General features: G+C 41.0%; 2 protein-coding genes across 3 annotated transcripts; both read left to right on the top strand.

Moving 5' to 3' along the window:
* Positions 1 to 515: 515 nt before the first annotated feature.
* On the top strand, positions 516 to 1,200 carry LOC137747585 (large ribosomal subunit protein eL39z/eL39x). Its single transcript, XM_068487717.2, has 3 exons — positions 516 to 635; positions 721 to 824; positions 941 to 1,200. The coding sequence occupies exons 1-3, from the start codon at positions 633 to 635 to the stop codon at positions 987 to 989; spliced, it is 156 nt and encodes a 51-aa protein (XP_068343818.1). The 5' UTR covers positions 516 to 632; the 3' UTR covers positions 990 to 1,200.
* A 2,137-nt stretch (positions 1,201 to 3,337) lies between these two features.
* Positions 3,338 to 8,333, top strand: LOC137748910 (ATPase 8, plasma membrane-type). 2 transcript variants are annotated; one of them, XR_011070127.2, is made up of 13 exons: positions 3,338 to 3,606; positions 3,733 to 3,951; positions 4,079 to 4,531; positions 4,699 to 5,025; positions 5,182 to 5,301; positions 5,393 to 5,515; positions 5,639 to 5,743; positions 5,849 to 6,158; positions 6,250 to 6,764; positions 6,864 to 7,037; positions 7,191 to 7,373; positions 7,476 to 7,768; positions 8,014 to 8,154. XR_011070127.2 is itself a non-coding variant. In XM_068489103.2 (13 exons), the coding sequence occupies exons 1-13, from the start codon at positions 3,559 to 3,561 to the stop codon at positions 8,108 to 8,110; spliced, it is 2,844 nt and encodes a 947-aa protein (XP_068345204.1). In that variant the 5' UTR covers positions 3,338 to 3,558; the 3' UTR covers positions 8,111 to 8,333. The 2 variants fall into 2 exon arrangements, 1 of the variants encoding a protein (XP_068345204.1); XM_068489103.2 differs by having other exon boundaries at positions 7,476 to 7,645; positions 8,014 to 8,333.
* Positions 8,334 to 13,548: the final 5,215 nt, after the last annotated feature.

Below are 13,548 nucleotides of genomic sequence, written 5' to 3'. Positions count from 1 at the left end.
ATTAATGAGAGCTTTTCGTTAAAGTTATCTTTATTATATTGAGTTAGGTGCCTTAGTTTTTGTTTGGACGTTACAGGTTGCATGGTGAAAAAGATAAAAGGGATGCTGCTTGTGTCCTTCTATGGGGGATTAACAAATCTTTACTGTTCGAATATTATAATTGGAATCGTTCATTCATTATCATCACCTAAAGATCATATCTGAAAAATTATTCAATTTATAAATCTTTTAGCCATTCATCTACATAAAACAAATGGACGGTTCATCATGATGATGCTACTTATTACCAAAATCGTTGATTGGTTTAACACGTATAGATGACTAAACGATCTCTAAATTTAATTTTTTTTTTTTTTACATATATTATCTTTAGATGATAAAGAGAATCAACGATTTTAATTGTAATGTTTAAATGGATCATGTAAGCCACTTCAAGAAATGGGCCTACAAAATTCCCACGCTTTCTCAAATACGGTCCAAAAGTCCATAAACCCATAATCTTAAACAGGCCCAAATGTTCAGTAAAACCCATGGCTATAAAGCTATAAATTGCAAAACTCAGCAATTAGGGTTTCCTACTGCTAGGATTTTGTCTGCAAGTCGCTCCTCCGTTCCGAGCTCCAGCAGCGAAGATGGTAAGCTCTCTCTCTAACTGCATCTTCTACTCGTCGACTTCTTTCTTCTTGTTCTGATATTTGATATCGGCCGTTGGATTTGCAGCCGTCACACAAGTCCTTCATGATCAAGAAGAAGCTGGCGAAGAAGATGAGGCAGAACCGACCCATTCCTCACTGGATCCGCATGAGGACCGACAACACCATCAGGTTCGGATCTAAGAGACCCCATTTGATTTCTTTTTTTTATTTTTTACATTCGATTTATCTTTTTTGCTCTTGGAAATTTCTCCCGCCTGCTCTAATACGGCGTCATGCTGCTTCAGGTACAACGCTAAGCGCAGGCACTGGCGCCGCACCAAGCTCGGGTTTTGAGGTGGATCACCCACTATGTGGTGGTCAATATTTTAATTCTGAGAAACAGTTGGAAGCGTTTTATGTTTAATCAAAGTGGGAACTTCCATGGAGTCCCGAAGCGGAGATTGCCATATGAAATTGGTATTTGGTTTGTAGTTTAAGTGTATTTCCAGTAATGTTGGACCAATTTTTGAATTTAGATGAGTTAATTTGAATCATGACTTCTCAATGCCTTGTTTATGCTGTTTTCGATATTTGTTGGTGATGGCATGCTGGTCTTTCTTAATTTAATTCGATTGCGGATTGCCTGTACCATCAGATTAGTGATATACTTGTTTGGAGGACTGATTTGGCATGTTTTATTTGCCTCGTAAATCTTTATGAGGTGATGGGTAGTTCATCGTTCATTTTGTACTTACTGTGATTGATATAGAATTTTGAACACAGTAGCAATGATTCTGTCCAGCCTTTGTAATCCATAAGGGTTTGGTTACGCTGATTAGTGCGTTGCTAAGATGTTCTGGTCAAAATATTTCAGTGTTTTGTTTGGATTTTGGATGCATTGCATAGATAGGCATGTTGATGTTGAGCCATGGAATTGTGGGAAAATTATTTTCTTTCTGTTTAGGTAGCTCGTTGTTCACTCTACGTAATGAAATTTGACATATAGTTAGCGGAAGTATCTTGTCGGTTTACTGAACAATTTGAGGTGAGAAAGGAATTGCCCTTTAGAGGGATTCAAATGGAGGTGTCATTTACAGTAGATATATGTCTGATGATGTCCAGTTACTACTATGGAGGGATTTTCTAGTTTCTTGCGTGGATGTCAAATTGCTTTCCAAGGTGAAATTCAGCGTTATTTTCCCGGGCTGATTGAGCAGCTCCTGTTTTAGAGGAAAGTTGCACGAAGGATTACTTGGTTTTCATGCTAGGTTCTCAACTTCTCGTGTTTGCTACCGTTCATCTGATTTTCTAGGTTGGTTCATGTTACAACTCTTGCTTTAACTGTCGATTTATGATTGCTGTAAGATTGTCGTGATTTCTTAGCATGTACTGGGACAGGAAGTTTGTGTTGCTGTTGGCCTTTTATTTCCTTTGGCACATACGCTATTTCGAGTATGCGGATATGCACATGCTAAAATTTATGTTTGCTCTGCTCATGCGTGTCGCGGATCCCAGCATAGTCACTGTGATTCTAAAATTAATTACCGTACACCTATGCTTCAATGTGTACTATATGTGCACGACGAGAATAATTTATATGGAACAAGTTCATTACTACGTGTTGTCTCCTATACAATAATGCATTGCTATGTGGATGTTTTCCTCCACATGGCAATGTATATTATTGGATCGGGATGCCACGTGATGATGGATTCGTTCTATGTAAGTTTTAGCTGTGTAAACAAAAAAAACCAAAAATCAAAAGTTAGTGTGCATTATGTAATTGGTTTAGCTAATTTCTTACAAATATGTTTGCATCGTTTTAAGTTAATCTAATTACGGTTTAGTGATATTCTTTTTCATCTGTAAATGAGAGATTTTACGTTCGATTTTCGTCAAGAATATGAACCATATTATTGTGGTTGGCCTATTGCGAGGCTTAGTCCACTCCTACATTTTTGTAGTGTAAATAATATCGTTTGTTCCAAGAAAGAAAAAAAAACAATGAACAGACTTCCATTTTAGTCCTGATTGCAAAAGAAAATAATTTTTTTTTTTAATTTAAACTCGGTAATTATCTTTACATGCTCAACTTTAAACTTTTGTGACACGGACTTTCTTTTTTAATTACAATTAGGAAACTGAAAACGAAATTCACATTAACAAATAAAGCCACTGGTTCAACAAGTCACCCGACCGGCGAACTTCGTCCACCATGGCAGCAACTGGCTCCGGCCGTCATCCGTCATCAGTCGCTGTATACACTCTCTCTCCCCGTTAACCTTGAAGGACTTGTCAGCAAGACCAAGTCCATTTGGTCCCATTTTTTTTTGGGATCAAATCTTTGAAGGATTTTATTTCTACGAGTTTTTTCCTTCTCCCTCCCACCTCCTCTCTCCTTCCCCCGGATTTGTTGTCTCTCTCCTTATCTCCCAGTTTCTCTCTCTAGAAAGATCAGTTTTGCTATGTTGTTCCAAGTAGGAGTACCCCGTAACTTGCGATGAATGAGTTGTAAATATATCTAAAAGGAGCCAAATATGGCCGTGCAGTTTGGAAAGCCACAAAAATGTCTAACCAACTTATCCGTGGAAACCGAAACGGCGAAACGAAACTCCAAAACAAGAGCAGCAATCGACGGGCAGCCCTGCGTTGCCCCCCTCCCACATCTCCTATAAATTTCGAGGCGGCTGAGGGGCACAACTTAGGCCATCAGGGGAAAAAGGGACAGAGTTAGGCTGCCGACAAATCCTATTCGTACTTTCTTTTACTTTCAGTTTCTCTCTTCCTCGTGTCTCTTCCAACGAGGAGGCCCAGAGGTTGAGAGCACTCCTTGTGGCGCATTTCGTGGTGGGGAAGCAGAGAAACAGCGGAGCTCTTTCGGGCCTGAGAGCCTAAGAAGGCAGTGTTGTGCCATCGGTCAATCATGGCCAACATCTCCTTAGAAGACGTCAAGAACGAGAACGTCGACCTTGTACGTATTTGAGTTTGCATGATTTTACGTGGTGTCTTTTTTTTTTTTTTTTTTTTTTTTTTTCAAAGTTTCATGCAATTGTATGGTAGTGGAAATGTGTTTGATTTGTTTGTGTGTTTTTCATAGGAGCGAATCCCCGTTGAGGAAGTGTTCGAGCAGCTGAAATGCACGAAAGGTGGATTGACGGCCGAGGAAGGCCAAAAGCGGCTTCAGATCTTCGGCCCGAACAAGCTTGAGGAGAAGAAGGAGTGCAAGGTCCTCAAGTTCCTGGGATTTATGTGGAATCCTCTATCATGGGTCATGGAGTGCGCTGCTATCATGGCCCTGGTTTTGGCCAATGGAGGGGTAATATTAATGTTAATCAATTTGATCAAACGAAAGAAAAATGATTTCGGCACTTCCTTTTTCTTCCCATGCACAACTTTTTTCTGGTCGTTGGATTAAATAAGGAAGAATGTCATGAACAATGCAGGGCAAGCCAACTGACTGGCCAGACTTCGTCGGTATTATGGTGTTGTTGCTCATCAACTCAACCATCAGTTTCATCGAGGAAAACAATGCCGGCAATGCCGCGGCAGCTCTGATGGCTAGTCTTGCCCCCAAGACTAAGGTCTTGAGGGATGGAAAGTGGGGGGAGCAAGAGGCAGAAATCCTGGTGCCTGGAGATGTGATCAGCATCAAGTTGGGAGATATCGTCCCAGCTGATGCGCGTCTCTTGGAAGGTGATCCTCTCAAGATTGACCAGGCTGCTCTCACCGGTGAGTCCCTTCCCGTTACCAGGAACCCAGGAGATGAGGTATTCTCTGGCTCTACCTGCAAGCAGGGTGAGATCGAAGCTGTTGTCATTGCCACCGGTGTCCATACCTTCTTCGGAAAGGCTGCTCACCTTGTGGATAGCACCAACCAAGTGGGTCACTTCCAAAAGGTAAGCGCATTGACGCGTTTCTCTTCATTGTCAGTCATCGAATTTTATGTAAACTATTGTGTGGTATCTCAATCCAATCATATAAAAGTGACAATGACATCTCGGTTCCATGGAAGTTTTTCTCTTTTAGTTCAGGGCGTTTTACTAATTTTGTATTGTCTTGGAAGGTGTTGACATCCATCGGAAACTTCTGCATATGCTCCATTGCTGTGGGAATGGTAATTGAGATCCTGGTGATGTATCCAATTCAGCACAGGGCATACAGAGATGGTATTGACAACCTGCTGGTGCTTCTGATCGGAGGTATCCCCATTGCCATGCCCACGGTCTTGTCCGTGACCATGGCTATTGGGTCTCACCGCCTTTCACAGCAAGGCGCCATCACCAAGAGGATGACAGCCATTGAAGAGATGGCTGGGATGGACGTCCTTTGCAGTGATAAGACCGGTACCCTCACCCTCAACAAGCTTACCGTCGATAAGAGTCTAATTGAGGTTAGTGTAATAACCCGAATACGTGCCATATGTCAGTATAATATTGACCTTAAATTCGGAGGCGTGACAGTCAGTAACCAAGATAGTAGATATGATTATTTGCCTATGATTCTCGTTATATGATCAGTACTTATTTTGGGTGTGATTATAATTCAGGTGTTCCCGAAGAACGTGGATAAGGACGGCGTGGTGTTGCTCTCTGCTAGGGCCTCCAGGGTTGAAAACCAGGACGCCATTGATGCCTCGATTGTTAATATGTTGGCCGACCCTAAGGAGGTACACAATTCAATCCATTTTTACTTCTCCTGCAGCAGCATGCCTGATTGAAGCAGCTCATCCTTATTCTGATTTGTTGATGTTTTTGTAGGCAAGAGCAGGAATCACTGAGGTGCATTTCCTGCCCTTCAATCCCGTCGACAAGCGCACAGCAATCACCTACATCGATGCCAATGGCGACTGGCACAGATGCAGCAAGGGTGCACCTGAGCAAGTAAGCCCTTGTACCAATACTACCGAGCACATTTTATGCATCGGATCCCATGAAAACTCCAAACGTAAATATTTTGAGGGAAGGAAAAAATATTGATAACCAACTATTTTACTTGTCTACCAGATCATTGACCTTTGCGATCTCAAGGGAGAAGCAAGGAAGAAGGCCCATGCTGTCATTGACAACTATGCAGAACGCGGTCTCCGCTCATTGGGAGTTTCTCGACAGGTGAATAACCACGACGAAATGCCTCAATGGTGTTTGTTCTGTTTCTAACCCCAGAAAGATGAATTTCCTGACATAAATTCGATTCCATTCTCTATGATTTTACAGACAGTTCCTGAGAAGACAAAGGAGAGCGCCGGCAATCCATGGGAGTTTGTCGGTTTACTGCCTCTCTTTGATCCTCCCAGGCACGACAGTGCTGAGACTATCCGCCGTGCTCTTGAGCTCGGTGTAAATGTTAAGATGATCACTGGTGACCAACTTGCCATTGGGAAAGAGACTGGTCGCAGGCTTGGCATGGGAACTAACATGTATCCGTCATCCACCCTTCTAGGACAGAGCAAGGACGAGTCCATTGCCTCCATGCCTGTTGATGAGCTCATCGAAAAGGCTGATGGATTCGCCGGAGTCTTTCCTGGTAACTAAAACACTTTTTTTCGAGTGCCAATAGCAACTCCCGTTAGTGGTTTTAAACTTAAAACTAATGCACATATATTTGTGGCATACAGAGCACAAGTACGAGATTGTAAAGAAGCTACAGGAGAGGAAGCACATCTGCGGGATGACTGGAGATGGTGTGAATGATGCCCCGGCGCTCAAGAGGGCGGACATTGGTATTGCCGTGGCAGATGCAACTGACGCAGCCAGGAGCGCGTCGGACATTGTCCTGACAGAGCCTGGGCTAAGTGTGATTGTGAGTGCCGTCTTGACAAGCAGGGCCATCTTCCAGAGGATGAAGAACTACACAATCTACGCTGTTTCCATCACAATCCGTATTGTGGTGGGATTCATGCTCGTTGCTCTCATCTGGAAGTTCGACTTCTCGCCTTTCATGGTCTTGGTTATCGCTGTCCTGAACGATGGGACCATCATGACCATCTCCAAGGACAGAGTGAAGCCGTCTCCTCTCCCTGACTCATGGAAGCTCAAGGAAATCTTCGCCACTGGCGTTGTCCTTGGAACCTACATGGCTGTCATGACCGTGGTCTTCTTTTGGCTTGCAAATAGCACCAACTTCTTCGGAGTATGTAAACAAACTCTTAGAGATCAAAAATCAAATGCCAACACTCAACTGATGATTTAAGTCTAATACAAATGCTAAAAAGATCTCTACTTTTTACAGAAACATTTTGGAGTGCACAATATTTCAGACAACCCGAAACAGCTTAACTCGGCTATCTACCTACAAGTGAGCATCATCAGCCAAGCGCTCATCTTCGTGACTCGATCAAGGAGCTGGTCCTTCGTGGAACGCCCTGGTCTCATGCTTATGGTCGCCTTTCTTGCAGCTCAGTTGGTTAGTATATCATTTTACCATTTGAAACTCAATTTCCGTCTCACTTTATGTGCCACTTAGATTCTAAAAAATAAGTACTTCCGATACAGTTGGTAGTATTTTTCGCTTTTCACCATAACTTACCTTGCTAATTTGGGGTACCTTTTTCTTCAGGTGGCCACGCTCATCGCTGTGTACTGCAGCTGGGGCTTTGCCAGAATCGAAGGCGTTGGATGGGGATGGGCCGGTGTCATCTGGATCTACAGCATCGTCACCTACTTCCCCCTCGATATCTTCAAGTTCATTATCCGCTACGCATTGACCGGGAAGGCCTGGGATAACATTGTCCAGAACAAGGTTTGTTTTTCACGCTCTACCAAAAAAAACGTTACTCCTTTTACTCTTTTCACTCGTTTCCCGACCTAATCTTGCTTGCTAATGTTTTGTTTACGCACAAAGACCGCATTCACATCGAACAATGACTACGGAAAGGGGGCAAGAGAAGCGCAATGGGCGTCAGCTCAGCGTTCGCTCAGCGGTCTCCAGCCTCCGGAAGCATTGTTCCACGGCAACCACGGGGAGCAGGCGGAGCTAGCTGAGCAGGCCAAGAGGCGCGCGGAAGTCGCTAGGTAAAATGATGCTTCCTTGTACAAAAACAAAAAATGGGCACTCAAAAAACAGCAGCATGCTTCCTACGTTGGAGAAATTTTTAGTTGTGACTGGAATATGGATGGTACACCACGTGTTTTTATGTAAGTGGTGGAAAATTTTAATTTTTAAGTTATTAATCTTTTAACACACATATCCCACCATTTATATAAGGACACGTGGTGTACCGTCTCATGTGACGATTACATTGAAAAATCTCCTCTATGTTGGTTCGTTCGAGGCCTATTCTTGGTTCATATGTTTTGAACAAATCCATACACGTATACGCGAATAAAATAATAAAAATTATTTGAATGTTTGCGTCTGATGTTCTATGTTATGCACGCAGGCTGAGGGAACTGCACACGTTAAAGGGACACGTCGAATCAGTGGTTAAGCTGAAGGGGCTAGACATTGACACCATCCAACAACACTACACTGTTTAGAACACTTGCTGAAAAGGCAAAGGTGGACGCAAGGAGTGCTCAGAGGGAAGCTACAACGATATATATATATATTTACAAATATATAGTATTTATATATATTTTATGTTATGAAAGTAGAGATGGTAAATGCTGGGAAAGCCAGCTGAATGGATTTGTCTTTATATTAGATATTGGAAAAAACTAAACCTCTTTGGGATGGAATGAAGATGAATTATTGGGGTTATTTTCTACTTTTTTTTTTAAGATAGGCTAAAAAATTCATGTGTTTAAGGCACACTATCCTCTCACCTTTTTATTTTATTTTTTATTTTTTTATTTTTATAAGAATGAGGGATTGTATTGCCTAGGAATCAATAGTGCAAGAAGAATTTAGTGGTTCACAGTGAAATTATTCCAAGATTAATTATTATGCATGATTAACGAAATCTCAACCGAGTTCAAATTTTCTGTATTTATTTTGTATGTGGCTTCTATCATTAATTGACACGTCCTTAACTTTATGATCATAAATTTAGCACGCGTCAATCGCTGATAGAGGTCACACACAAAAATAAGTACAAAATATTTGATTTCATCTCAACATGGGTTTGTTACAAGTGTATTATAAATCTTTTTACTATAAATCCGTACTTAGATGCTCGAGGACAGACACAATATTCTAATTGACTAACCTAACAAGTTAACGTATGAAATTTTTCATGTTTTATTGAATATGAAAGGAAATGAGAAGCAAGCGTTAACCTTGTTATAAAATGACACGAGATTATGCCCAACAATGATAAAATCAAAATAGCCTTCGTGTGCATATATGATATATATTATACCAACTTCGGATTTGTTTACTAACTAGTTATTTGTTTAGTTCAAATCCTTTCCCATTGATTTAAGAAAGAAAATAGCCTTCATCTTGGAAAAACAAAAACTTGTGAACTGTGTTTTGACCACTTTATTTATATGACAACTCTCACAAAAACGTAAAAACATTTTCATTTTGACTCTACACCATGTTACTTGTTGTAAGAACTGTCCTCATCATGCTATTCTTATTATATTTGTACTACATTTTTAATAGAGAGAGAACTCCCATGTGTTAGTAAGCCTAAGCCTATATATATATATATATATATATATATATATGGGTGGAAGGGAAATAGGTCATATTAACATGTTGTTGCTGCAATCTAATTTCTGACAAAACAAAATTCTTCATAAAAACACATTTCTTCACCATTTTATCAATCGATTTGTTTCCCCTTCACTTTCCAAGACACTATTTATTATTATTTTTTAGGTTACAAGCAATAATGGGCAGAGTCGTTAGAGCCAAGTAAAACTAAAATAGGGAGATTTTATTGATCTTGTGAAGTCGGTGCTACTAGAAAAACAAAATAACAAAAACAAACATTTAATATTTATAGATATTAGGGTGAAAATCTTTTTTAAAAAGTAAAATACCGGCCAAAACGAAAAGCAAGACAATAATGTTATTTGTATAAAATTGATACACTTGCTAAGACATTATCTAATACAGTTTAACTCGATCATTGCATGTGCATGTAGTCTTATGCAGATATGTAGCTAGTAGATTACAACTGTGTTTCCCCAATCGAACATTTTGTTTATGAGGTTTTCTCTTTGCTTGCTATAGCCTTATGGATAGTAGTGGTGACAAAGTAGTACTACAATGCCTGAGGCCACATAGATGAGAGAGGCCGTACATTTGAACCAGACAGGAAATGGGATTGTGACGGAAATGAAGAAGGCGGTGATTCCGAAGAAGACCCCGAAATAATGGAAGAGATGAACTATTATCCGTGGAGAGTTGGAGTGTTGGATAAATTTGCTAACCATGATACAAGTAAAGGCAAGTAGGATTGCGAGACCGATAAAGCAAAAGGTTAGAGGGAGCTGGTTGGAGTGAAGTTGGATGGGAATGAGAGCCATTCCAATGGCTGTCGACAAGCAATATGCCACGATAATCTTCGCCCAGTCAAAGTTGTGCTTTCTAGTCCTAGAGCTGGCAGCGGCGGCTGGCAGCAGCGGTGATGGTGGTAGTGGTGATGGTGGTTGATCAGTCGCCGGTACTATTGCTTCTGGGTCAAGATCATTGTCCAATGTGCTGATGAAGATCTTGTTGAGTAGTTGCTGCAAAAATGCCTGAAGGCACTGATAAGCACTAGCAATATAGTAGTTCATACTTGTACCTGATAAGTATAACCCTACACAGCTGTGGATCGAGGGAAACTGATGGTTAAATTCTTAGTTCCATGAGAGAATTCATGGTGGATTTTATACACCTCGGGCAGAGCTTTACGCGTACAAGTAGAGAAAGGTCGTGAGAGAGTGAGAATAGAAAAGGATCGTTACAGAGAGAGAGAGATGGACTGGCGAAGTAGAAGAGAGAGAGAGATGGATTGGCGAAGTAGAAGAGAGAGAGAGATGGATTAGCGAAGTAGAATAAGGCCGTGAGAGAGAGTGAATAGAAAAAAGGTACTGAGAGAGAGTCCTACCCTACATCTACAGGTATGCATTTGTATAGTGAGAACTGGTTGACTTTAGAAACCATATTTCCCAAGCATATTCTCCCTGCTAACCTACTTGGATTGGGCACGCAGCCACCCAAGCACCTGGGTGGGTACTCAGAGAGAGTGAATAGAAAAAATGTACTGAGAGAGACAGACAGAGGTACTCAGAGAGAGTGAATAGAAAAAAGGTACTGAGAGAGAGACAGAGGTACTCAGAGAGAGTGAAGTACCTCAGAGAGAGTGAATAGAAAAAAGGTACTAAGAGAGAGAGACAGAGGTACTCAGAGAGAGTGAATAGAAAAAATGTACTGAGAGAGACAGACAAAGGTACTCAGAGAGAGTGAATACAAAAAAGGTAATCAGAGAGAGTGAATAGAAAAAATGTACTGAGAGAGAGAGACAGAGGTACTCAGAGAGAGTGAATAGAAAAAATGTACTGAGAGAGAGAGACAAAGGTACTCAGAGAGAGTGAATAGAAAAAATGTACTGAGAGAGAGAGACAGAGGTACTCAGAGAGAGTGAATAGAAAAAAGGTACTGAGAGAGACAGACAGAGGTACTCAGAGAGAGAGAGAGAGAGAGAATGACAGAATAACGGGAGAATTGTTGAAAAGTTTGGTGGGTATTGAATGCCCACACAGTATGTTAGCAAAAGTTTTCAGCATCGACAGAAGTTTTTAATGCATATGCAAAGTAAAAGTGAAATATGAATTGTATTGTCAGAAGACGTGTTATAAGTTTCAACATGCAGTTAATGCATCAGTTTGGAGTTGCTCTATAAATAGAGCACTCCGCATGTTTTCAAGTTACAGAAAATATAAGAAGAAGTGAACGAGAGAAAATTATCAGTAACATCATCTATTCCTCTGCATTTCATTTGTTATCCTCTTGTGCTATATTTTTAGTGTGACATTTAACATCTACCTTGCACCTACCGTTAAAAAGGTTATCTCTCTAACTTTGACCTATTTATAACACGTTATCAGCACGAGTCTCTAAATATAATTATTCTCTCATCTCTCTTTGCCGAACAAACGAAAGAAAGAAAAATGTTTCCTTTAAGGTTTTTACTGTTCATCTTCTTCCTCTGCCTCAACTGCGCGGTATACCTTCGCGACGAACTGTTTGCTCCATGCATGCTCTTAGTTCTCAATCTAACGGTTACATACATCTTTGATTACTTGTTTGGTGTAGAGATTGATTACTAACCCAGTATTTATTTATGTTAATTTTACTGCAATCCAAGCTGGTGCGGTACAATCGCCCATCTTGAACTGCAAATTTATTCTTACTGCGATCCAAGACGGTGCGGTATCATCGCCTATCTTGGACTGCAGATTTAATTTTACTGCAAATTTTAGGTGGAGCGGTATAATCGCCCACCCTACCCTGCATATATAAATTTACCTGCTGTTTAATTTTATTGCAATTTTAGGTGGTGCGGTATAATCGCCCACACTGCTCTGCATATTTAATTTTCCTGTTACTTGAGTGGTGCAGAATAATCGCCCATTCTATATTACATTATTTCAATGAGAATGATGCGGTACAATCGCCCTCCTCATCCACCCTGAAAATCTCGAGCCAGAAATTTCGAGTGTTTATCATTTTGGCCTGAAGATCAAAATGAAAAATTTGTAAGAACCAGAAGTTCAAATATCATATTCCTCCAGGAATACATATTATTGCAAGTTCTTACACATCTCATTTTCTTTCAGAAAAGAAAATGGCGAACTTGGCGAAGCTTGAATTTGCTGCCCTGGATATTACTGGTAAGAATTACCTGACCTAGGTACTGGATACCAAGATCCATCTGGAAGCAGGGAATCTTGGAGATACCATCAGGGAAGAGAGCAACTCATCCTCTCAAGATCGGGCAAAGGCCATGATTTTCATTCGCCGCCATCTTGATGAGGCGCTAAAGAGCGAGTACTTAACGGTTGAAGATCCGTTAGCTCTCTGGAATGCCTTGAGAAACAGATACAATCACCAGACAACGGTGATTCTTCCAAGGACCCGCTATGAGTGGACTCATTTGAGGATCTAAGACTTCAAGTCAGTGGCAGAGTACAATTCTGCATTGTTCAAAATTACCTCTTAGATGAAACTCTGTGGGGACATTATTACTGAGGAGCATATGCTGGAAAAGACTCTCAGCACATTTCATGCCTCCAACGTGCTCCTGCAGCAGCAATATAGAGCGCGAGGCTACACTGAGTACAACCAGTTGATATCTGTGCTCTTAGTAGCTGAACAGAATAATGAGCTCCTGATGAAAAACCATCATTCCCGACCTACTGGATCTGCACCATTCCCATAAATGAATGCTGCTTCCCTCGAAGTGAACGCCACATCCTCTGGTGGTGATAATCATAAACGAGGACGTGGCCACAAGCGAGGTCGATGGAATAGGAAAGGCAAGAACCATGGAGTTCAGTTTCACAACCAGGTTCCGAAGCATAATTCAGGCCCGAACTTCAAAAATGTGAATCGCCACAAAGGCAAAGCTCATATGAACAATGCTCCCAGGAACTCTGAAGGAGTCTACCATAGGTGTGATGGCAATGGGCATTGGGCGCGTACTTGTCGTACCCCAAAACATCTAGTGGATCTGTATCAAGCCTCCATCAAGAAGAAGGGTGTCGAGACCAATTTTCTCGACCAGGCTAGACCAATGGATATACCTGATCCGGTGTTTGACTTATCAGGGCAGTTGAACACAACTCATCTAGATGTTCCAGACTTTATTGTGGAAAAGGAAAATGAAGTATACCGGTCCGATTGAATCATTGATGTACTTTTATTATGTTGAACTTGTAGTATTTCAGATTCAATAAAAGTGGCATGTAAATTTCTTGTTATAACTTGCTTTTAACTCTGATTCTCTTACTCAGATAGCATGGATAAAAACTGT

Source organism: Pyrus communis, chromosome 2 (assembly GCF_041283825.1).
Source record: "Pyrus communis isolate YQ-2024b chromosome 2, ASM4128382v1, whole genome shotgun sequence".
Classification (NCBI taxonomy): domain Eukaryota; kingdom Viridiplantae; phylum Streptophyta; class Magnoliopsida; order Rosales; family Rosaceae; genus Pyrus; species Pyrus communis.
This window is presented reverse-complemented; position numbering and strand designations above follow the sequence as displayed.